At 41.8% G+C, this 26,699-nt stretch overlaps 1 protein-coding gene across 4 annotated transcripts; it reads right to left on the minus strand.

The window, feature by feature from the left end:
• Positions 1-234: 234 nt before the first annotated feature.
• Positions 235-26,667, minus strand: mlh3 (mutL homolog 3 (E. coli)). 4 transcript variants are annotated; one of them, XM_060937518.1, is made up of 13 exons: positions 26,496-26,667; positions 15,208-17,639; positions 14,949-15,050; positions 14,789-14,853; positions 12,981-13,085; positions 12,775-12,859; positions 12,623-12,691; positions 5,618-5,726; positions 4,218-4,377; positions 3,761-3,784; positions 1,015-1,093; positions 646-794; positions 235-406 (listed from the first exon to the last, which is right to left on the minus strand). In XM_060937518.1, exons 2-13 carry the CDS (start codon positions 17,636-17,638, stop codon positions 335-337), a joined length of 3,450 nt encoding a protein of 1,149 aa, XP_060793501.1. In that variant the 5' UTR covers position 17,639; positions 26,496-26,667; the 3' UTR covers positions 235-334. The 4 variants fall into 4 exon arrangements, with proteins under 4 accessions (XP_060793501.1, XP_060793502.1, XP_060793503.1 ...); XM_060937519.1 differs by lacking the exon at positions 26,496-26,667 and adding an exon at positions 25,723-25,825; XM_060937520.1 differs by lacking the exon at positions 26,496-26,667 and adding an exon at positions 25,585-25,606.
• Positions 26,668-26,699: the final 32 nt, after the last annotated feature.

Raw genomic sequence — 26,699 nt, forward strand, 5'->3', positions numbered from 1 at the left:
ATATTCATTAGATATGCAAATCTGTGTATATTCACTTAGATTGAGCCTCATTTGCATATTTAAAAGATTTTCAAATGCAAAAAAAAAAAAAATGTACATGTACAATATCAGCAATCAACTGGTAAGGATGATATATCATCGTCACCTGTAATTTCTTGCCTTAAATATGAAAATGGTGTCTTGTTTTCATGTCATTATAAAAAGTTATACGTTTATAAAATAATCACACAAAAATTGAGAAACATTTTTATTAAAATTTATTACAATAAATAATTTAATTTAAAATTGTAAAGTAAATGTAGTTTCCTCTATGAAATTTCATCTTCTGCCCAAATTAATTCTTTCCATAAAGTTGCCATGCCTTGTACATTCTTCTCAATTTCCTGAGATTTGGTTTGGGGAGATCCTGTGGATAAATAAGATCAGACAAAGACAGGAATGAGTAATAAATCATCCTTACAAAAAAAAAAGAAGCAGCATGCATTGCCTGCAATTCATCTTCACTCAAGAAACACCTCTACAGTATGAAATTATTTCATTTGATTAAAACAGGTTGAATTATATCATAAACCGTAAAATAAATTAAAAATAAAGACTAGCGCATTTCACCGAGAAAAGTGATAATGTCTAAGGCATGAGAAACACCTGTTCGTCCTCTAAGTGGAGAAGATCAGCGAGAGGAAGAATGGAGGGCCGTCCGTGAGCACACTGGAAGGGCAGCTGACAGGACGAGAGGGACGCCACCAGGCTGCAGCACTCCTCCTTACTCAGATCATCATTGAACTTAATTGCTCCTGTTGTGAAAAGATATGACATGAAAATATTGAAGAAGTCATAATCACAAGGCACACATCTCTTTGGTTTCTGCTGTTTATACGTCGCTGTGTACTGTTGTTCTTGGATTTTTAAACTGTACAGTGTCCTTGGGTATCTTGAAAGGTGCTTATAAATACAATTATTATTATTATTATTATTATTTCACTGAAAAATGCAAGATGCATTCAAGAGACTGACCATGACAAGCTTGTGAAGCAAGGACATTATGGACTGTTAGAGGCAAACTGGATTTTACTCTTCCTGTTGACTGCAGAGTCTGAAAAAAGGAGAATCAAATGAAATACGTTCGTTTAACTTAAACAGTGACTCTAGGTGTCATTTAGAAAGCAACATAAGGTGCAGCAAACTTTAGAATTGTAGGAATCCACCAGGAATAGGAGTTAAGAAGATTGAAATTAACATTTCCCAGCACCATTCAAATTTTACACTCAAAAATATTGGATAATATCTTATCTGTTCTCCAAGGAGATAGCTTTTTATCTGTAAAATTCACTATACTGCTGAAAGTTTGTGACCATCAGACCCATATGTGCTTGCTGAACATCCCATTCCAGATTTATTCCCTCTTTGCTGTTATATTAACCTCCATTCTTCTGGGAAGGGTTTTTTTCTGGGGTGTGGCTGTGGGGATGGGTGTTCATTAAGCCACAAGAGCATTAGTGAGATCAGACACTGATGTCAGTTGAGGAGGCCTGGGGTTCTCCTTGAACTAGTGTTCAAGTGGGGTTGAGGTCAGGGTTCTGTACATGACACTCAAGTTCTTTCACTCCAAACTTAGCAAACCGGGTTTTTCATGGAGTTTGCTTTGTGCAGAGGTGCATTGTCATGCTGGAACATGTTTAGGCCTCTTAGTTTTCCTCAGTGAAGGGAAACTGTAATGCTGCAGTATTCAAAGACATTCTGTACTTGTGGCAACAGTTTTGGGAAAAAACACATACTGTATTAGTGTGATGGTCAGGTGTCCACATACTTCAGACCATGCAGCGTACACGCTTAAAAATCCCTAAAGAATATTTAAGTTAAATAGAATGTGTCATTCTTAATAAAACTATTTTTAAACATTCTCCAGTCTGCAGAAACTCTGTTGCTCATGATCAGTAAAGTTACACGTGTAAAACCTCTATCATCCATCACCACGTCAAGTCAGGCAATACGAGAAAAATTATATAAACCAGTTAAAAACATCATGAAAAACAACTGGGCCATTAATTAAAAGATTCAAAATAAAAATAAAGAAAGCCCAGAATCCCTACTTACAAAAACGTAGTGTTAAACCAACCCAAAGTGTTTAAGCTTAAAATAATCACTCACGTGTTACTCATCTGTATTAAATTTCATGAAGGGTGCCATTAATTCCGGGGTTGATTTTAATCCAGAAATCTTAATTACTAGTGCATCTCAAAAAATTAGAATATTGTGAAAAAGTTCAATATTTTCCATCAGTTATTTAAGAAAGTGAAAATGTTATATATTATAGACTCATTACACATAAACTAAAATGTTTCAAGCATTTTTCTATTTTAATCAGTATGGCATACAGTACAAAAACATAAAAAAACCACATCTCAAAATATTAGAATATTTCATTTCGAGTTTGAGTAAAACAGTATGAACACAGTGTATCTCTCGGTCTAGTTCAGTACACACAACCACAATCATGGGGAAGACTGCTGACTTGACTGTTGTCCAGAAGATGATCACTGATGCCCTCCACAAGGAGGGTAAGCCACAAAAGGTCATTGCTGAAAAGGGTGGCTGGAAAAGGTGCACAAGCAACAGGGATGGCCGCAGTCTTGAGAGGATTGTCAAGAAAAGTTGATTCAAGAACTTGGGAGAGCTTCACAAGGAGTGGACTGAGGCTGGTGTCAGTGTATCAAGACCCATCACGAACAGACATCTTCAAGAAAGGGGATACAACTTTCGCATTCCTAATATCAAGCTACTCCTGAGCCAGAGACAATGTCAGAAGTGTCTTATCTGGGCTAAGGAGAGAAAGAAATGGACTGTTGCTCAGTGGTCCAAAGTCCTCTTTTCAGATGAAAGTACATTTTGCATTTAATTTGGAAATCACGGTTCTAGAGTCTGGAGGAAGAGTGGAGAGGCACAGAATCCAAGGTGTTTGAAGCCCAGTGTGAAGTTTCCACAGTCTGTGATGATTTGGGGTGCCATGTCATCTGCTGGTGTTGGTCCACTGTATTTTATCAAGTCCAAAGTCAACACAGCCATCTACCAGGAGATTTTAGAGCACTTCATGCTTCCATCTGCTGACGAGCTTTTTGGAGATGCTGATTTCCTTTTCCAGCAGGACTTAGCACCCACCCACAGTGCCAAAACTACTACTAAATGGTTTGCTGACCATGATATTGCTGTGTTTGATTGGCCAGCCAACTTGCCTGACCTGAACCCCATAGAGAATCTATGGGGTATTGTCAAGAGGAAGATGAGAAACACCCGACCTAAAAATACAGATACGCTGAAGGCCCCCATCAAAGCAACCTGGGCTTCAATAACACCTCAGCAGTGCCACAGACTGATCACCTCCATGCCATACCGCATTGATACAGTAATTCATGGTAAAGGAGCCCCAACCAAGTATTGAGTGTATAAATGAATATACTTTTCAGAAGTTGGACATTTCTGTATTGTAAATCCTTTTTTTGATTGATCTTAGGGAATATTCTAATAATTTGAGATACTGGATTTCTGATTTTCATGAGCTATAAGCCATAATCATCAAAATTAAAACAAAAAAGGCTTTAAATATTTCACTTTAGATGTAATGAATATAGAATATATGAAAGTTTACCTTTTTGAATTAAATTATGAAAAAAAGGAACTTTTTCATGGTATTCTAATTTTTTGAGATGCACTAGTACAGACAAAAAGCAGGCAAGTATCAAACCTGTACAGACCTCAGACTTACCTCAATGTGCTCTCGTAAGTATTCCTGAACAGACACAGGGTGAAAAAGGAGAAATGTTCAACTCGTATATATTTTTTTTACTTTACATAACTTTATCCATAGCATATATATAAAACTAACATGGAAAGGGTTAGCACAACAGAGCTTGGCTCCAAATTACATGTAGATGAGCGATTTTAAGAGGTTGCTGTATGTAAAATACCTGCAAAAGATGTATGGAACCTGTGTAAATATTTTACTTTGTGTTTAGCTTTCTGCTTTTTATTATCTTGCTGATGAAAGAACATGCATCTTGGCTCCAACCAAATCAATTCAACATGCAAAATTACATGAGTTTTTATAAAAACTGCAATAAACTCATCTTCATTTAATTGTTTAATTTAAGCTTTTAATTATCTATTAAAAATAAAAAACCCACACACAACAACAGAAAGCTTTCTAAGAGCATGATTCTGACCTCTGCAATAGACTTGATGACACTACGTCTGCCACGCCGCTTTTCTGTGTTTTCTTTCTCTACGAAGCACGTGGGGAGTCGCTCCACGAGCACATGCGACTGCTCTGTCTGAGGGAAGCTTATTTCTAGAGCCAGGTCTCTTAGGGAAAACTCATACAACCTGCAGAACCGAAATGAACACACTTCATTTTAATTCTGGTTAACATGTTTTAACATAGTGCTTCAATGACAAAGATTTATTGTGTAGTGAAGTACTGAGTTGACTTTTTTCACCGACATGTTGGTCTATTTTCATTTTGGTTAATGGCTTCCTACATTACCCACAATGCCGTTTAAGTACAGGATGGGAGTTGGATTTAGCCCTTTGTTAGATTTAAAGCCATGATTTAAGTTAGTTTTATAATTGCAGAGTGTAATTTAGGATTGTTAAGATGTTAAGACTTTATGAGTTTAATCCTGAATCCTAGGCTTGTGACCTTCCTCCAGTGAAGTAGAGAAGTGCTGACCTACTTTGCTAGACTAGACATAAACATGTCTTTGTTTAAAATGGTAAATGCTGAGTTGTTAAGGACATATTCTTGATAAATTGTAAATGCTGAGTTGTTAAGAACATATTCTTGATATGGGATGTTTTGCCTATGATTGTTTTATTACATATTAATGAAATTAAGATGTAATTTGCTAACTTAGCACAAGACTTAGCACATTTACATGCGCACACACACAACACACACACACACATTTTCACCCTCTACACGCCAAGGACAGACACACACACACACACACACACACACACACATCTTACACCCACCCCTCTCTGAGGTCACACACAAACACACACACACACACTCGATAGACAATACATAAACACAGCTGCTGTTTAGAGAGATTATAATTTGTTATAAAAGGTGTTTGTAATATTTCATCTTTGGCGAGAAAACTGTGAATAAACAGCAGTGAAACCGATCTCTGGTTCTCTGTTTTTTCGCAGTGTTTTTTCGCCCCAGAATTCTGCAGGTGGCACGAGGGCATTGGTCTCGAGAAGTTGACCGTTCCAGCTGGGGGAACCCTTTCACCCTTAGTTCATCTCTACCTAAAGAGAGTGATGCAGCAGCGCTTTAGTGTTTTCAGTCTGTCCAAATCTCTCGCCGTCTTACTTGTCTAAAGGATCAGCTTTCAAATCTTCGACTTTCATGCTAACAGCACAGGCAATGCCATCATACTAGTCATGTCATAGATTGCTAACTAGCCAAGCTGAGCTCCCCTTAACTCTGAGAAGGTGAGTATAGCTGGAACTTTGAGTCCATCGCTTGCATCAATATCTCCACTACGTCAACACTGGATTTCTCATGAACATGAGAAAACACGAGACTGAAAATTCCTTTTTCTACACAACTGACCTCAGCAGTCTTATCTCTTCCTCAGTCATATGGATCTCCAGGGGAGGACTTACACTCGATGAACACAGTCTCTTTTTACCTGGTGCGTCCGGGTCATCTTCATGAGACTCTGAATCAGATAGAAAGCAAAACACACACTTCTTAGGAGGTACATACAAACTTCAACCCAGCTGGTGATATAATAGCGGAGCTCCCTGCACGCAAAGCATCGACCTGACTTTTGATGGCTTAACTGTACAGTACGATGTCCATACATACAGTGCTCAGCGTAAATGAGTACACCCCCTTTGAAAAGTAGCATTTTAAAAAAGTAGCATCTCATTATCTCTAGCCACTTTATCCTTTTACAGGGTCGCAGGCAAGCTGGAGCCTATCCCAGCTGACTACGGGCGAGAGGCGGGGTACACCCTGGACAAGTCGCCAGGTCATCACAGGGCTGACACATAGACACAGACAACCATTCACACTCACATTCACACCTACGGTCAATTTAGAGTCACCAGTTAACCTAACCTGCATGTCTTTGGACTGTGGGGGAAACCGGAGCACCCGGAGGAAACCCATGCGGACACGGGGAGAACATGCAAACTCTGCACAGAAAGGCCCTCGCCGGCCACGGGGCTCGAATCCGGACCTTCTTGCTGTGAGGCGACAGCGCTAACCACTACACCACCGTACCGCCCACAGACAGGATATCAGAGATAATACAATACTCACAGTCCAAAAACACAAACGGGGTCAAAACCAGAAAAGCAACACAAAATACAAGGCTTGATAATGTCAGATGTAGGGTACAGAGCGTATACAATGGAGCACCATTATAATATGGATCACTATTACATGAAAACTGTTGTAACACAGTCAAGCTCATGGCTCCCAAAATTTAAATTTAACTTTATGCAGCTGCATTCAAGAACTCAACAGTCTCAGACTTGGAAGAAGAGTTACTTGAAAATGCGTTAAGATCAGTGGGGGCTGGTCAATACGGGTGCTGGGGCACCACCCCCTTCCAATTATCCAGATGAGAAAGACGAACCCTGTGTCCGAAATTGCTCCCTACTCACTATATAGGGCACTATATAGTGAGGACGCTATTTTGTAGTGCTGTCTGAAACGATGAGATTATTACACTCTATATAGTGCACTCAAAGTGTCCCACAATGCATCACAAAAAGTAGTGTACAACTAATGGTCACTAACCAAAGCAATATATCCCATCATGCATTGCGGTTGTGCTGAAAGAAATCAAAAGTCTCAAATTTGATTTAATAAAAGGCAGCGGCAAAGAAGAAAGTATTCAGCCTTGATTTAAAAGAACTGAAAGATGCAGGTACTTTGTATTGATTAATGTGGGGAAATGCGCTCAGTATAATATGGATTTATCATAAAAATGCATGCATGTATTTATTATTTTGAAACCCACCAGCCGACTGATCTGGCACGTTTTAGTTGTACAACAGTAATGACGTAAACACCAGTGTAACGGACTAGTGTCCGAAAGCATTTTTTCATTTTACAAATGAGCTCACTATATAGTCCTCTATATAGTAATTCCCTATAGGGAATAGGGAGTAGTGAACGGGTGAGCGATTTCGGACACAGGGTAAATGATATTAAACATTATAAACACTTTTGCTTAATTAATTAAAGTCAAAATTATTTACTCATTCTACTTCACCCTGTATCCATCTAATAATGTTTAACCTGTTTTTAAACTGTATTTACAACCCCAATTCCAAAAAAGTTGGGACAAAGTACAAATTGTAAATAAAAACGGAATGCAATGATGTGGAAGTTTCAAAATTCCATATTTTATTCAGAATAGAACATAGATGACATATCAAATGTTTAAACTGAGAAAATGTATCATTTAAAGAGAAAAATTAGGTGATTTTAAATTTCATGACAACAACACATCTCAAAAATGTTGGGACAAGGCCATGTTTACCACTGTGAGACATCCCCTTTTCTCTTTACAACAGTCTGTAAACGTCTGGGGACTGAGGAGACAAGCTGCTCAAGTTTAGGGATAGGAATGTTAACCCATTCTTGTCTAGTGTAGGATTCTAGTTGCTCAACTGTCTTAGGTCTTTTTTGTCGTATCTTCCGTTTTATGATGCGCCAAATGTTTTCTATGGGTGAAAGATCTGGACTGCAGGCTGGCCAGTTCAGTACCCGGACCCTTCTTCTACGCAGCCATGATGCTGTAATTGATGCAGTATGTGGTTTGGCATTGTCATGTTGGAAAATGCAAGGTCTTCCCTGAAACAGACGTCGTCTGGATGGGAGCATATGTTGCTCTAGAACCTGGATATACCTTTCAGCATTGATGGTGTCTTTCCAGATGTGTAAGCTGCCCATGCCACACGCACTAATGCAACCCCATACCATCAGAGATGCAGGCTTCTGAACTGAGCGCTGATAACAACTTGGGTCGTCCTTCTCCTCTTTAGTCCGAATGACACGGCGTCCCTGATTTCCATAAAGAACTTCAAATTTTGATTCGTCTGACCACAGAACAGTTTTCCACTTTGCCACAGTCCATTTTAAATGAGCCTTGGCCCAAAGAAGACGTCTGCACTTCTGGATCATGTTTAGATACGGCTTCTTCTTTGAACTATAGAGTTTTAGCTGGCAACGGCGGATGGCACGGTGAATTGTGTTCACAGATAATGTTCTCTGGAAATATTCCTGAGCCCATTTTGTGATTTCCAATACAGAAGCATGCCTGTATGTGATGCAGTGCCATCTGAGGGCCTGAAGATCACGGGTACCCAGTGTGGTTTTCCAGCCTTGACCCTTATGCACAGAGATTCTTCCAGATTCTCTGAATCTTTTGATGATATTATGCACTGTAGATGATGATATGTTCAAACTCTTTGCAATTTTACACTGTCGAACTCCTTTCTGATATTGCTCCACTATTTGTCGGCGCAGAATTAGGGGGATTGGTGATCCTCTTCCCATCTTTACTTCTGAGAGCCGCTGCCACTCCAAGATGCTCTTTTTATACCCAGTCATGTTAATGACCTATTGCCAATTGACCTAATGAGTTGCAATTTGGTCCTCCAGCTGTTCCTTTTTTGTACCTTTAACTTTTCCAGCCTCTTATTGTCCCTGTCCCAACTTTTTTGAGATGTGTTGCCGTCTTGAAATTTCAAATGAGCCAATATTTGGCATGAAATTTCAAAATGTCTCACTTTCGACATTTGATATGTTGTCTATGTTCTATTGTGAATACAATATCAGTTTTTGAGATTTGTAAATTATTGCATTCCATTTTTATTTACAATTTGTACTTTGTCCCAACTTTTTTGGAATCGGGGTTGTATTTAAATTTTATATGAACACCTACACTTCCTGCATACTTCTGCTCACCAGGGCACCAGCGAAATGAATGTGTATGTGGCTACACAAACTTTTGGAAAGCAGGTGACCCGAGGCTGCGTTTTAATTGGCGGCTTCATGATTTAGACTGGCAACAAACTCGCAGCAAAGTGCACCCCAGACATGCCTTCTTTTATTAGCAGCCAACTGGAAATGTTTTAAGTTTTATTTTTCACGTGATTGGACAGTTTTCTACAGACCCTCATATTTACTGCCGCTCGTTAGACCACAGCTTTTACAAGATGGCAAGTTCAAGTGGACCCGCAGAAAAAGAAAATTCTGTTAATTATTTACAGAAACATCCTTTTACATGGTGTATACTGGAAGAAAAAGAAAAAAAAAGAATCTCAGAGCGTGGAAGCGCGTGAGCGAGAGGTCAAAGCACGCCAGATGCGGATGTGACGGGCAACAAAATATTTTATTACATATTTGTTACACTGAGAGTCAACAATTAAAAAAAAAAAAAGGAGTTATCAGCATGGTAAAAATGATCCAAATTCTTGCAATTTCTTCATCAGATATCTTCAGGGAACTGGTTTATCTTATAAATAAATAAATAAATAAATAAAAATAACCCTCATAGAGGCAGCATGGTGGTGTAGTGGTTAGCGCTGTCGCCTCACAGCAAGAAGGTCCGGGTTCGAGTCCCGTGGCTGGCGAGGGCCTTTCTGTGCGGAGTTTGCATGTTCTCCCCGTGTCCGCGTGGGTTTCCTCCGGGTGCTCCGGTTTCCCCCACAGTCCAAAGACATGCAGGTTAGGTTAACTGGTGGCTCTAAATTGACCGTAGGTGTGAATGTGAGTGTGAATGGTTGTCTGTGTCTATGTGTCAGCCCTGTGATGACCTGGCGACTTGTCCAGGGTGTACCCCGCCTTTCGCCCGTAGTCAGCTGGGATAGGCTCCAGCTTGCCTGCGACCCTGTAGAACAGGATAAAGCGGCTAGAGATAATGAGATGAGATGAGATGAACCCTCATAGAATGTTTTGTACTCAAGCCATGCCAGATTTTCCAGACTGTTATAACATGGATCCATTCATAACACGGTCAGATTCTTTGGATCCCAACTACCGTGTTATAACAGCACTCCACTATACTTTGCAAAGTCTGTGTATTACTGAGAGTCCTTATATGCATGTGCTGTGATTGCATTCTAATCAGGAACAGGTGTATGGTAATTAGTCCTAATGGCACCGCACATGTGGATGTGAAAGATGCAACCAGACAACTGTGACACATCAAGTTTGATATTGGATCGTAACTATATAGTCATGCCAGTTTTGTCAGCTGGGGATCAGTACGCCAGGGCCTCCTCCTTTGGCTGCCACCCGATCCACATGAGTGAGGGTAGGGTGGGAGTGGGAGTTGGACAGACGGATCGGGAAAGCATCAGCAGTGATCCAGATGCTAAACTGGTCTGTTGTGGTAAAGAGAGAGCTGAGCCAAAAGGCAAAGCTCTCAATTTACTGGTCCATCTAAGTTCCCACTCTCACCTATGGTCACGAGCTGTGGGTAGTGACCGAAAGAATGAGATCGCGGATACGAGCGGTCGAAATGAGTTTTCTCCGCAGGGTGGCTGGGCTCTCCTTTATGGCCCTTTTCCACTACCCTTTTTCAGCTCACTTCAGCTCGCTTCAGCTCACTTCAGCCCGACACGGCTCGTGTTTCGACTACCAAAAAACAGCACGACTCGGCTCGCTTCAGCCCTGCTTAGCCCCTAAAACTCGCACCGTTTTGGAGTGGGGCTGAAGCGAGCCAAAGCGAGCCGAGTGAGGCTGGGGGCGTGAGCAGACACTCCCCTGTGCACTGATTGGTGAGGAGGAGTGTCCTCACATGCCCACACACGCCCCGCGAGCACGCTGGGATCTGTAAACACCGCAAACCCGGAAGAAGAATAATTACGAATTATGAGAATTTCTGAAGCCTTATGCGCCTCGCCTCATCTATACGCTCTTGCCAGTATCTGTTGGCGTTGTCGGTGACAACAAGCCACAGCACCAAGACCAGCAACACTAACGACTCCATGTCCTCCATGTTTATTGTTTACTATTCGGGTCATGAGACTACCGCTTAAAAGCTCACTGATGTCACTGTTTGCGCTGCTTAACGACATCACATGACGTCCACCCACTTTCGCTAACTCCACCCAATGTGTCCACCCACTTCCAGCCAGCACGGTTCAGCGCGGTTGTAGTCGAAATGCAACTCCAACAGCCCCGCTCAGCTCGACTCAGCTTGACTCAGCACGGCACGGCTCAGCCGCGTTTGTAGTGGAAAAGCGGCATTAGAGACAGGGTGAGAAGCTTGCTCATTCAGGAGATTGTCCGAGTAGAACCGCTGCTCCTCCACATTGAAAGGAGTCAGTTGAGGTGGTTCGGGCACCTTGTTAGGACACCTCCCAAGGGAGGTTTTCTGGGCATGCCCCACCGGGAGGACACCCCGGGGCAGACCCAGGACACGCTGGAAAGATTACATCTCTCGGCTGGCCTGGGAACGCCTCAGTATTCCGCCGGAAGAGCTGGTGGAGGTGGCCGGGGAGAGGGAAGTTTGGGCTGCTCTGCTTAAGCTGCTACCCCCGCGACCCGGTTAAGCGGTAGAAGATGGATGGATGGATGGATGGATGGATGGATAGTCATGATGCAAAGTGAAAGTGCTGGTTCACTGCTGTCCACCAGACACTCAGCAGAGTCAAACCATAATAAATATGGTGTAGTTTCATGGCGTGTGTCAAAGAAAGGAGTAAATATGTATTCGCAACTGTGATGCGTATCTCATTACTGGCATCACGGTCACAAGACAATGCAGCAGTTTGCTAGTCTGGCTAACGCGACTTCAAAGCTCTACGAGCTATTGGTCTGGCCAAGATATTCAGCCCAACCGTTTCCCAGAGCCCGTGGTTGACCCGCCTCCCTGAAATGCCTCAGTTTGCTACTGGTCGAAGCCAGAAAAGGCTGTGACGAAGCTTAAACCAATCACATCACTCTTTCCTCTGACGTATGTGACGCGACGATAGGATTCTCGCTGAGCCCCATTGATTTGGCTACTAGCGGGGCTAACTGGTAGATTAAACTCTTACCGAAGCCGGTCGGGAGCAAGGCGAAAACGTCCTTCCTTTCAATAAATACCTCCAGAGCTGCTCTTTGCTCCGTTTTCAATGAGAACTTCCCGTTGAATGCTTTCAATGCAGCATGATTCTGTAAACAATCTATGGCTTCCGGTCGCAGTTCTACTACGTCACTGCCTTGAACACGCCTCTACCCATGGCCGTTGGAGATGCTCAAAGTTGATTGGCTCCCGATTTTTCCGGAGCTTGGAAGAGCTGGAGATAGCTTGCCTGGCCAGACTAAGCTCGCAACAGGCCCTTGTGTTGCGTCACGCTTAGGATGGGCGGGCCCAGGCTAGCAGTTTACTGACGTGAAATACATGACATTACACAATTCAATGGTTCATATTCTGTAATAATATTATTCTATTCAGGTTGATTTTGTGCCCTTGCAAATATTTTGCTCATACACTCATCAGGTGCTCCACTTTTAGGCAGTGCCTAAATATATATATTGTAGATTTAAAGTGACAAATGTTTTACATTTGTGATGTGGTTTATTCTGTGCTTTTGGGTTTACCCGTCACAAGCGCCTCCAAGCGAACCCTTTCGTGAGCTGCGTGTTGATCAACCAGTACAAGAAGGTTTCCTGAAAACGTAAAATAAATACAACTAAGGTTAATATAAAAAGTCATAAGTCAAACAATATAATGGACTTCTAACGAAACATACCTTCATTTTCACTAGACTCTGTGGTATTTTCGACTGTAGTATTAATGAGACAAGCAAGAAATTTCTTGTCTACTTGATGAATAACCTGAGGCAAAAAAAAAAAGCAAGCAATTTGAAACAAACATGAGAAGGGCGGCAATCTGCATGTGAAGCAATCCATTTCACCTAAACGCTGCTTCAAAAGGGTCATGAAAAGTCACACTTGCCTTCATTGAGTGGATCATTTCCTTAGTGAAGCGATAGGGGAAGAGAATGTTGTGGATTTTCACAGCAAGTCCTTCCGCTTGGCCACTTGTCACATCAACAGCAACCTTTAAAAGTACAAAACACTGAGATAACATCTGATCATACACGAAGATAGAGATTGCATTCTATAGAACAGAGTACATGCTCTGACTTATTTTTTTTTAACAAAGATACACAATTTTTCTTCCCAATGACTATATATACAGTTGCAGTCAGAAGTTTACATACACCGATATGATTTAATTTATTTTGGGTTTTCTGAGATCAGCCAGGGTCAAAATTATACATACAGCACACCTAATATTTGCTTAAATGTCCCTTCGCAAGTTTCACCTTGACCAGATGCTTTTGGTAGCCATCAACAAGCTTCTGGCAGAATTCTGGTTGGATATTTGACCACTCTTCTTGGCAGAGTTCAATTTGTTGGTTTCATGGCACAGACCTAACTTTTAAGCACAGGCCATATATTTTCGATAGGGCTGACATCAGGACTTGTTTTAAACTTGACGTTAATCTGCTTTATCCTCCGCATCCAGCTGTGATGCGCATTTGGGGCCACTGTCCTGTTGGAACACCCAATTGTGTCCAGGTTTATGATGGTTTGAGGTTATGCTGAAAAATTCTGAGGTAGTTCTTCATCTACTTTGTACAATACAATGGGTACAGTTCCACTGGAAGGAAAACAGCCCCAGAGCATGATGCTACCACCACCATGCTTAATACTTGGTACAGTGTTCTTCTGTGGTCACTGTAGCAAATAACTCAATCTTTGCCTCATCTGACCATAAAGCTATCCTCCAGAAGGCTTTTTCTTTGTCTATGTGGACAGTTGCAAACTCTGAGCTTGAAGGTGTCAATTTTGGAGCAGAGGCTTCTTTCTTGGATGGTAATCTCTCAGTCCATGGTGATATAAAACTGGCTTGACTGTAGACAGTGACACTGATGTTCCAACACCTTCCAGTTTATGGCAGGTCCGTGCATTGGTGGTTCCTGGGTTGTTCCTAACCATCTAAACCAATTTCCTCTCAGCTGAGGGGACAGTTTGGATCTTCTTCCAGCCAAGTGGCTTGGCAAAGTGGCTACACCTCCCAATAACTTGTACTTATGTAGATTCGTTTGAACTGATGATTTTAGTATCTGCAACTGTTTAAAAATGGCTACAACAGACATTCCTTGGAGTGGTATAAAATGATGATCCTCTTTCTCAGATCTGCACTGAGCTCCTTGGACCTTCCCATTGTATTGTGTGTTGGTCAATCCAAGGAGTTCAGTCAAACAACCCTTTTTATATTGTATACTAAGAAGCTACCAGCTATTATGATCATAAACAGGAAGTTAAGATGCCTTGGCAAGTTAAAAGACATTTTGGAGCTTTCAGCACCACTGAATTAATAATCTAAATGTGTAGGCATAATTTTGGCTTTGTATGTATAATTTTGACCCTGTGTTGATTTCAGAAAACCCAAAATAAATTAAAACTTGTGCACCAAATATCTTGAATAAACCAAATAAAAGATTTTTTAAAGTTATTTCTAGATCTTTAAAAAAAAAAAACAATTTCAGGTCTTGTTCCATTTGGTTTACTGTAATATTATAATCGGAAATACTGGACAAATTCAAATATAACCAAGATATTTTCCCTTGCTCAGCTGCCACTTTGTCCTGGGTATGAACCCAGGATTAATGCCACATACAGTGCACCTTTTACACACACTGAAAAATCACTTCAGAAACAAGTCCAGCATCAAATAGGCCAGGATTTTCTTACCTGAGGTGGTCGTACAAACACAGGGTTATTCCACTCAGAGTAAAGAGTCGATAGGGAACTGGGACCTTCAACATAGTTCGTGAGAAAATGAGAATTTCAATTAGTGGAAACCACACACTGTTGGTTTTTATGCCTACACTGACCTGTGACATGCATTTACCTCCATTTTCTGTGTTTGTGCTACAGACTCTCTCTGCTCTAGGTTTGGGGAGAAAGGGTAATACAAGGTCTGTCTGAAAAGGGTAGCATCTGTATTCAAACCCTACAGGCAGAAAAACACGACTAACAGATATCTCTTTCAAGTGTGGGATTGCTACATTCTACTATATTCAGGAAAGACTTGACTTAGAGAATTTCAAGAAGAAGAGAGTTCATGTACTGATAGTATATTACAGTACACAAGTAGTTGTGCTTCCTACCCGTCTTTGAAACAACACTGACCGCCATGTTGGTGAGGTTTGTAGAGCATGGCACTTGAGTCTCCTTCAGTGATGGATTCTCATATTTACTAAGTCCCGTCACTTGATTGATGTAGACCAACTTTCCCAATGAATCATCGTAATGTGTCAGCCAGTCACTTGATGCAGGCTTCGTCTCATGGATCTCATGGCCCTGGCTTTCATTTGCAGTCTGTTCCTCATTTCCTGTTTTGGAGGGCAATAAGTCATGTTGTGATGTAGGGTCAACTATTTGACCTTGGGGGTTATCGGGCTGAGGGGAAGTCGTATTTTTTGTGAGCTCAGCATCTTCAGTGGTAGAGGTAGAGGCGCTTGGTGACATTTCCTGTCCACTGGGAGTAGTGAATGAGGGTTCATCTGAACGGTTATCCTCATGCGGCTCAGTGGTTACAGAGCTCTCGCTGCATTTTGAAAAAACGTCATTGTTCACCACCACTGATAAAGAATTAGGAAACTTCTCGAGAGAGTCTGTATCTTGTGGTACAGGTTTAGGCAATGCATCAGTGATGTGCATATTTTTTGTATCTTCATGTTCTACCTTGCGAGAGAGCTTCGTCGCTAATGATACCCTGTTCCTCTTACTGGCTGAGGAACACTTTAAGTTCTTGAAGACAGAACTGTCCTTGAACAAAGCACGATCTACTCCAACATCTTCTACTGGCACACTTCCAGAACAGACTATATTATTGCTTGTGTTCAAAGCAGAACTGTCAAAAGAGTCTGTTGGACATAAAACATCAGAGCTTTGTGTGTTTATTGTTTGGGGTTTCATTTCAACCTCTTTTCCAAACATCCTCTTGAATTTGTCAAGAGATCCAGTTTCAAAAGACAGTGTTAATTTGCAACGTGGTGTGACCCTGGCAATCTTCGGCCCGTATTCGCAGCCGTGTGTATGACTCTGAGCATGGAGCAACGTCAACTTCCTCTTCTGCACACATGGATCTGGTTCAGTAAATCTCCTCAAACTGTCACATGCCACTCTATGGTTAATGACAGCAATCCTAGAATTTTCGCAATGTGTTATTTTATGGCTGCCAACACAGAGTGGTGAGGTATTGTCGTTCCCATCAGTGCACGGTTTGTTTTGATCATTTTCAAGCATTTTCTGCAAAGGCTCGTCAATGGCGTCATTGTTCACAACTTCTTTTTCAGGGTCCGAATCTGAATTCGGTTGAGACTCTGTATTTGACTGCGCTGGTTCAGGCATCTCTTCATCTTGCCCAATGTCCGTTTTTTCAGGGACTGATAACCTTTCTGTGTATTCAATATTTCTATTCTCTCCTGGACTGCTTTCCTTGTTTCCAAAGCTTTGGATGTCACTCGCAGAACACTCGGAAACCAAGTTCTCCTTTGCAAGGAACATTTTTATCCCTTCCTCAATGCACAATAGCACGCTATCCCAGTCTTTAAACTCTATAAGACTCTTCGCTGGCTCCAGGCATACATCATACTCCGAATAGGGACACTTGATGTTTATGACGTAAACCCCATGTAAATCAGCACTGCCTTTTTGTTTCGGGCTTGAGAGGACACCAGACACATTTGAATTGTTGGTTTGGACACTACTCAGTCTCCTGAGAAGGCAGTTGAGTAGTTTGTGAAGATGTGTTTTCAGAAGAAGTCGTCCGTTCACGAACAGGAACTGCAGGCTGTTGTTGTAGTGTCCCTCTCGACCAACGTGCCCAGTCATTTCAAACTGTCCCAACGTGTAACTCACCTCTCTGAGCTTTTGGGCTCTATTCAATCCATGGATCTGAACAAATCTGTAGTAACTATTCCTGGCTTTGGGAAGCTGTACCAGAAGTGTGCCTGAACAATCTCTTTTCACAGTAAATGACACAGACGGATGCATCAGCGATATGGCTTCCACTCGCTGACGAACACGCTCAACCTCCAGTACAGACTCTAACCTTTTTCTCCTAACTGGCATGTTGTGAAAGAAGTTACAAATTAGCACTGTGGTCCCAGCTGATGGGCGAGTAGTCTGCGCCTCGAAAACGTCCGACGCCTTACCTTCGTGAAACCTTTTAACAAAAGTTTTCACAGAAGTCTTGGTTCGAGAGGTGATTTCTACCACTGTTGCCATGGTGACCATGCTGGCAATCGCTTCTCCTCTGAACCCATAAAAGCAAAGGTTATCCAAATCCTCAACAGAGCTGCATTTGCTCGTGCAATATCTGATCCCGACCCTCTCCATGTTCTCTTGGTCCATGCCTGAGCCATTGTCGATGACCTGAACTTTGCAGGCCTCGATGTCTATCTTCACAGCCACACATGTTGCTCCGGCATCGATGCTGTTCAGTAAAAGCTCCTCTACACATTGCTGCAATGAGAAAATGGCAACTCCAGAGCGCAACTGTGATTGAACTTCTTTTGACAGACTTCTGATCATTCTGAAAAACATACAAAAGTCTCCTTTCAACTAATATTAGTTATCATCAGAGACACAATAAAGCATGGTGGAGCTATGATGTAAAACAAAGTGACACTATGGCATAAAGCAAGATGAAGCAATGACAGAAATTTAAGTAAAGTTATGATGGAAAACAGGGGCAGCACGGTGGTGTAGTGGTTAGCGCTGTCGCCTCACAGCAAGAAGGTCCGGGTTCGAGCCCCGTTGCCGGCGAGGGCCTTTCTGTGCGGAGTTTGCATGTTCTCCCCGTGTCCGCGTGGGTTTCCTCCGGGTGCTCCGGTTTCCCCCACAGTCCAAAGACATGCAGGTTAGGTTAACTGGTGACTCTAAATTGACCGTAGGCGTGAATGTGAGTGTGAATGGTTGTCTGTGTCTATGTGTCGGCCCTGTGATGACCTAGCGACTTGTCCAGGGTGTACCCCGCCTTTCGCCCGTAGTCAGCTGGGATGGGCTCCAGCTTGCCTGCGACCCTGTAGAACAGGATAAAGTGGCTAGAGATAATGAGATGAGATGATGGAAAACAATGGTGACGCTATGGCATAAAGCAAGGTAAAGCTAAGACACAAAGAAAGGTGAAATTATCAAGCTATGACTCACATATGGGCTGTTTCACAATCAGGGTATACTTTTCGGGTCCACGATAATCCAAAAATCAAACCTCAGCTTTTTATGTTTCTCTACGGCCAAAAATGACATTTTGAGATGGAAAGGAACTGCGCAGAATTTCAGAACTATAGGTCATATACTGGCCATGTTACTTGTAGTGAGAAGAAGCACAGAGTGTGTTTCTAAAACTGACCCACTTTCTTATAGTCCACAAGAGTAAGGTATACAAAGTTAAAAACTGTTGAAATACAAATTTTCAAGTACTGTGCAGCGATGTTTGTATATGGTGGTAACTGTAACAACAACTGAAGTGGTGACGATCCTTGTGGTTTTCCGGAGAGGACACTTTTTGACAGACTCACATTTCAACCACATGTGAAGCTCTGCTGCAAACGTGTCTCGCATCTGTTTCAAGTCCTGTTTTTTACTGTGCAACAACAGAGTATTCTGCTTCAAAACAGACAAATATTTTCTTTAGAAAGAAAAAAAAAATTACTTGCACTCATCATATGGTGAGTGTTTTCCAGAGAGGATATTTTTGATGGACAAAAGATACTGTCGAAGGCGCCTAGTTTACAAAAAACAAAAACCCTAACTTCCACATAAATATATTTCTATTGTGAATGAATATACTGCATGCATCTCAAAGTAAAACCTAGTTAGTGCTAAAAAAATGCAATTCTGAATTTAACCACTAAAATCGAAGTATAATATTTAAAATAGAATTAAATTAAATGACCACAAGGTCAAAACTGAGCCCACATTTGACTCTTACAAACTGCTGAAAAAATTAATGCTGACACCTTTCTGTTGTAGCCAGCATTAACTTTTCAGGCAGGTTGTGCTACAGTAGCTTTTCTGTGGGATTGGACCATATGGACCAGCCTTCATGCGTAACGCAAATCAGTAAGCCTCAACACCCATGACCCTGTCGCCGGCTCACCGGTTGTCTTTCCTTGGACCATTTTTGGTAGGCACAAACCACTACATACCAGGAACACCCCACAAGATGTGCCATTTTGGAGATGCTCAGACCCAGTCATCCAGCCATCATAATCTGGCCCTTGTCAAAGTCGTTCAGATCCTTACGCTTGCCCATTTTTCCTGCTTCCAACACATCAACTTCAAGAACCGACTGTTCTTGTGCTGCCTAATATATCCCACCCCTTGACAGGTGCCATTGTAATGAGATAATCAATGTTATTCACTCTACCTGTCAGTGGCCATAATGTTATGGACCTATTTACAGGAGTTAGTTGGCGTTATTCAAAAAGACAACCATGATTGTGAAACAGCCCGTATAACATTACTACTGCAATTACATGGTTACATTTAGTCTTTTAACTTTACAAATTCACTAAATAAATTAAAGCTAAATATTGCTTATTTGCTGTTATTTTTTTCTATAATAATATTATATTTTCTTATTTATTACCACGTCAGGAATTGACTGAGTAGTGAGCTATGAAGGCAGTTTAATTATTTGTAAGTTAAAACAACAGCTTCGTTATACATAAATGTCTCGGTCCTACTCATTACCGTCCAGTACCGTCTGGAGCCATCCAAATACCGTGCGGAGCCATCCAAATACCATATGGCACCGTCCAGACCCTTCTAGATACCGTCCGGACCCTTCTGGATACTGTCCAGATATTGACATTTTTTCCAGCAGTATATAGAGTTAATGAGTACATATTGAGAATTAAATGATGTATACCAGTGGCAGCTGGTAGTCTTTCAAACAGGGGAGGCTGGTCGGTTACGATATTTCCAGATTTTAAAAGAAAAAAGAAAAAACATCAATTTTGCCCATACTCTTGCCTCTGATGTGGCTGATTGTTGGCAGGGTCACAAACTGTGAAATAACAGGTTCTTTTGGCCCATTAGCCTACTGTCCAATATACATGATGGTGGTGTTGGGGGGGTATATTTTAACATTTTATATTTTAAAATTGTGGCATGTTGTTTAAAAATTGATCATTATTGAAAGCAGCTCTTTGTCAGGAACCTCAGCAGTAACAGCAGAGTGTTCTGGAATAGGCACAAGCACTGACCTTGGGGAGCCAAACAGAGCTGGGTGCCACACATTTCATTCAATGACACTTTCCCTATATTTTACTTATTTTGACTGAGAAATGTTTTATTGACAATTTTGATAACCCTTCACTTTTAATCCAGGTCTGTAGTGTGAAATGTTCTCGGCTGTGTTTTTGTTTAAAAATGTTTTCCAAATTGTAGCTGTGTTTAATTCATATCCAGAAAAATATATATTCCAATATAATATACTCAGCATAAACATTTTAAATAGATTCTATATTTTTGGTCCATCCATGACATATTACTAAAGTAGCCTATTTACTGTTGTTGATGTGGGTCACTTGCTGTTAGCCAATTCACTTTCTTGTACCAGGAGAGCTGAAAGGAACGAATATTATTCCCTACCTTTTTCACCAAGTCAGTTTGAGGCGTTGGTCTACCCTGCTCTTTAATTTTAATTTTTTCCTCGAAAGGAAGACTGGCAAATGGCTTCGCCAAAATTAAATCAGCAATGCTTGGCATCCGTGCGCAGCTTTCTTGCTAGCTGACTAGCCCCCTCAAGTTCAAGTTCAGTCACTCAAATAAACGAAATTTCTGGAACTAAGATAGCAAACTTGACAACACTATATTTACACTTTATTTACAATGAAAATATATACAAACTAAAGAAGCTGGTAGAAACCGTATGTAATGAATGAAATCGAAATGTAAGCTGATCTCTTACAATACACCACAGCACTTGCGAATCCGCATGGGACTGAACTGAAATTCACCGCTGCCTGTCTATATTTGAAACGAGCTGTCAATCAAAGAAAATATCCGGCCGCTTTCACCAATCACCAGTCTCCTCGCGGAAACTGCCATGTCCCTCCCACTGTGAGGCTCGGAGTCCGTGGGCGGGCATTTTCACAGTATTTGTCCAATAACCGTCTTGCATTTTGAGATTGAAAAGCGCATAGCTCCCAAATGCCACTGAAGTCCACTGAGGCTGGGAGTCCATGGGCGGGCGTTTTCGCAGTATTTGTCCAATAATCATCTTGCATTTTGAGATTGAAAAGCGCATAGCTCCCAAATGCCATTGAAGTCCACTGAGGCTGGGCTGCATCGCGCTGTCACGAGGGGGAAAAACTCACGCACACATTAGGCGAACTGGGGAAAGTTATAACGGAATGATTTCGCACTGTAGTTGGGTTGAGCACATATATTTCTATGATTCTGGATCTGAAATAGCAATGTTATAAGGTCGGCTATAACATAAGCCTAGCACAATTCATCCTACACGATGTTCGTCATTTTTAGAGGAGGCTGAGCCTCCCTCGCTGTCTTAGAGCAATCGCCCGTGATGTATACCAAACAGGGATTTTACCTACTATAATTTAAATTGCACAGGGGCATAAACTCAGAAGCAGGGGCCCCTGTGTGTGTGTGACAACACCGAGAGAGAGAGAGAGAGAGAGAGAGAGAGAGAGAGAGAGAGAGAGAGAGAGAGTTCAGCTTGCACACTAACCACAGCCATTGTTATGATAAGTTCTGTTCAGCTGATGCCAGTTATCCCTCCATCATGGGCATCAACAGGACCTTCAACTTGGGGGAACAAGACGTAACATGTACAGTCTACAAGAACAACAGAGTACTCCAGAAATCATCACAGGACCCACCCATCATGTTAGGCCCCGTCTACCTACACTGGGATGGCAGTTATGAGAGCTACCATGGGTTTTTCCTCTCACCTGCGGTGTAAGTTCGACAGCATCACTCTGGAAGGTATGGAACTTGGCATCGGAGATCTGCTGGTTGGCTCAGATGAGGAGAGAGCCCTGACTAAAGCCATAAGTCGGTGCTTCCCAGATTCTTCTCTGCTCCTTTGTACATGTCATCTAGAAGATAACACCAGACGTTGACTGCAGGACAAAGCTGGTGTGGACAAGAAGACCCAGAAGCTGATCCTGCAGGACCTCTTTGGGCCAGACGGCCTCACAAGTGCCAACGACACATTCCAGTTTGATGAAGTGGCTCACACTCTTCAGCTGAAGTATGAAGAAAGTGTTCCACTCTTCACTCCTTACCTACACCAGAAGATCCTGCCTGCCATCAGAGAACATCACGGAGGACTCATGACAACATACCCATCAACTGGACCAACAACAACTGCTAGGCAATCAACCATTTGCTGAAGCTGGAGACCAACTGGAAGCCTGAGAAAGTTCCAGATCTCATCGAGAAAGTCCACCGCATCGTGCTACTACAGTACGCTGACATCCGCTGAGCACTTCACGGTCAAGGCAATTTCCAACCTGCCCCACATGTGCAATATCTGCAAGTTGCATACGTCAACTGGACTGCTAAGACTGAGGAAGAGAAGAACAAACTCTTCAAAGACTTCACGGCCTACAGGAGCAAAAACAGACCAGCTAAGATGACCTCCACTGATAGCAAACTGACCATTACATCCACACCGCATCTAGCCAAAAAGCCATACCAGTAGTCCTGGCCCAATCAAGTAAACCGCACAGACTGCCTACATACACTGACTTGATATGATGTGTATGCATGTGTGTAGGTTACATGTGAGGTGTTGTGTTAATTCCTTGGATATATATGTTTGTGTAATGGAATGAAAGTGTTTTTCCCCCTCCTTTATATGTGTTTTATATTATTTCTGTCAGTGAGACCAAAGACAATTTTCATGTAGGACATGACAATAAAGTCAAGTCAACTCAACTTTATTGTCAAACATGCTATACATGCTCGACATACAGCACAGATGAAATTTCAGTCCTCTCTGACCCACGGTGCAAACAGGCAATGCAATAAATAAAAATAGAATAACTGAAATAAACAATATAAAAACAGTATAAACACTCTAGATAAGAAATAGACATAGACGCACACATATAGAACAGGAACCTGCTGTAAACCAGTTTGTTAAACTGAGTCAGGCCCGTCTTAACTGTAACTGCACTGTTACTTTTAATACTTTCCTGTATAATAAATGAAAAAAAAAATTGCTGCCCTCACTTTCATAAAATCTGATGCATTTTTGTTTGGGTGTTCCTTTTCACCAAAAAAGACATCCTGTAAAATTTTTTGACCATATTCAAAAGTCTAATGGTGGCACCATGAGGTTCATTTTTTTGCCAAAAAAACCCCGCTTATTTTATATGTTTTCGCGTAAGGTTTGAATCACAATGTTGGACTCCATTTATTGATTTCTTGTGGCCCAGAGATCATGTTAAGAACCTTTGCAAGGGATTGAGAAGCATTAATGTGATTCATAATACATTTGTATTGTTTAAAAGTAGTTGAACAATGATTCAATGAACAACGAAAACTCAAACTGTGCTTGATAATATATTTAAAATATGTACTAAAAATGTGTATCTAAGATATTTGGTATACTCTATAAGGTGCTATAATGTTTCATGAAAAGTGATCGAAATTTTGTCATAAAAGTCATAAAATAGCAGCTTTTTCCATAACTTTGAGCTCCTGGTGCCACCATTAAACTTTTGAATTTTGTCAAAATATTTCACCCAGTGTGTTTTCTTACCAAAAGGAACATAAAAACAAAAATGCATCATGATCGGAGGAACTTTTCATTTTTAGGGGGCAACTGATGCACCCTAATATATGTAAAGTATATTCTATTCTAGGGGTGGCACGGTGGTGTAGTGGTTAGCGCTGTCGCCTCACAGCAAGAAGGTCCGGGTTCGAGCCCCGTGGCCGGCGAGGGCCTTTCTGTGCGGAGTTTGCATGTTCTCCCCGTGTCCGCGTGGGTTTCCTCCGGGTGCTCCGGTTTCCCCCACAGTCCAAAGACATGCAGGTTAGGTTAACTGGTGACTCTAAGGCCCTGTTTACATTATTTCGAATCAGCGGATCATCAGATTAACGTTTTTAAAACGATTCGCGCGCACACACAAAATTTCTGTGCCCGCAACAAAACCGTTCCCAGTGCACACAGCAACGCCAATACACAGATACGCTAATCACACGACTAATTAGACGGCATGTCACATGATCCCAGTGCATATCGGGCATGCGCAAGTCACTCACCACTTGCAAATGGAAGGATGTCGTTGTAAAAAATGAAGTATGCCAGTCTGTTATCGGCGGTACTGGTACTACAATGACGCCTTTTTTACACCGTGTATGGCCTTCGTGTTTATGCTAGAAGGATCTAACAGTGTTCGGTACACTCTTCACCTCGCAGAACGGCCGTTTTTTGCGATTACAACAAGACTATTTAGTGCTACGGTAACCAACACACTTCCTGTATTGCTCATTCACATGACCAACGTGGCATGACCAACGCCAGCGAATCAGGAACGTGGATGTCACAGTGACGTTGTCCAATGACGACGTCAGCTAGAGCTCAGCACTGCGTATCCTCGTTCCTCAATGTTTACACAGCACCGGATCAGATACGTACTGGGTTGAATACGTGGGCCCTGGCGGATTCAAACTGTTCCGCCTGTGGAGTCGTTTTCCGGCGTTTTAATGTGCACGGACAGTGCATCCGCAACGACAACGATACAGATACGGTCTAATGTAAACACCACCTAAATTGACCGTAGGTGTGAATGTGAGTGTGAATGGTTGTCTGTGTCTATGTGTCAGCCCTGTGATGACCTGGCGACTTGTCCAGGGTGTACCCCGCCTTTCGCCCATAGTCAGCTGGGATAGGCTCCAGCTTGCCTGCGACCCTGTAGAACAGGATAAAGTGGCTAGAGATAATGAGATGAGATGAAATATTCTATTCTATACAATGTAATTACAATGTATTTGTAAATTATCCATTCCATTCCATACATTGTGCTTGTATAATATGTTAACATTAATAAAACATATATATTCCAGAATTCTTTAGTTTTGCTCTTTGATATTGATGATATGGTAATGATAACAGTCCGGACGGTGTGCCAGTTAACACTGTCTGGGCGGTGATGGAAAGTTCTGGACGGTTCCGGACGGCAAATCGGGACTCCCTAAAGTGAATGACACATGAAATGGAATGACGAATGACAGCTAGTGATTTGAACAATAAATGGTCCCTTGTCATTCAGATTCTTATAAATGGAATAACGATTGAAATGTAGGTGGAATGACATGCTTTCAGCTCATGAAATGGAATGACATTGTTTCTAAGTGGAATGACATACTTTTAGGCTACGTTATCAGTGATATCACCTTTTACAAATGGAATGACATACTTTAAGCTAATGTTATCAGTGATATCCCCTTTTACAAATGGAATGACAGTGTTTTTAGGTGGAATGACATACTTTGAGGCAATGTTATCAGTGATATCACCTATAACCTAACCCTAACCCTAGAAACAATGTCGTTCCATTTGTTAATTTGATATCACTGATAACATTGCGGGCGGCACGGTGGTGTAGTGGTTAGCGCTGTCGCCTCACAGCAAGAAGGTCCTGGGTTCGAGCCCTGGGGCTGGCGAGGGCCTTTCTGTGCGGAGTTTGCATGTTCTCCCCGTGTCCACGTGGGTTTCCTCCGGGTGCTCCGGTTTCCCCCACAGTCCAAAGACATGCAGGTTAGGTTAACTGGTGACTCTAAATTGACCGTAGGTGTGAATGTGAGTGTGAATGGTTGTCTGTGTCTATGTGTCAGCCCTGTGATGACCTGGCGACTTGTCCAGGGTGTACCCCGCCTTTCGCCCGTAGTCAGCTGGGATAGGCTCCAGCTTGCCTGCGACCCTGTAGAAGGATAAAGCGGCTAGAGATAATGAGATGAGATGAGATATCACTGACAACATTAGCTCAAAGTAAGTCAATACATATAGAAACCCTGTCATTCCATTTGTAAAAGCTGATATCCCACCAAGCACCCACTTATCTTATCCTAGGGAGGTCTAAAACTAAAGATTTCAATCGTTATTCCATTTGTAAGAATCTGAATGACAAGGGACCATTTATTGTTCAAATCACTAGCTGTCATTCGTCATTCCATTTCATGCGTCATTCACTTTAGGGAGTCCTTTAGTACGGCCCAAATGTCTTTGTATTTTGTTTTGTCAAGCTGGACTATCGTTCCACACTAAAGTCGTGCTGTGTGTACTACAGTGGACATATTAAAACATTCTGGAGCCAAAACTGCATGATATTTTTACTCTAAAAAGAGAGAGCAAAGAACAAGAATGAATAAATAAATATAAATATATATATATTTTTTTTACCTCGGGTCTGAGTCTCCCAATGTCAGGTCATGTTTAATAATGTTTGTTTGTTTGTTTGTTAAACGGAACAGACGCTTTCATAAGACATGAAGGTTTAAAACTAAGCTCGATACACCAAAGAATAATAAAGACATTTTTTTTCAGCACCAACAGGGAAACGTCTTGTTTTGACCTCTACCGGAAGTGGTACCGTCTCTCTGCCGG

The sequence above is a fragment of the Neoarius graeffei genome, chromosome 13 (assembly GCF_027579695.1).
Source record: "Neoarius graeffei isolate fNeoGra1 chromosome 13, fNeoGra1.pri, whole genome shotgun sequence".
In the NCBI taxonomy this organism is placed as follows: Eukaryota; Metazoa; Chordata; class Actinopteri; order Siluriformes; family Ariidae; genus Neoarius; species Neoarius graeffei.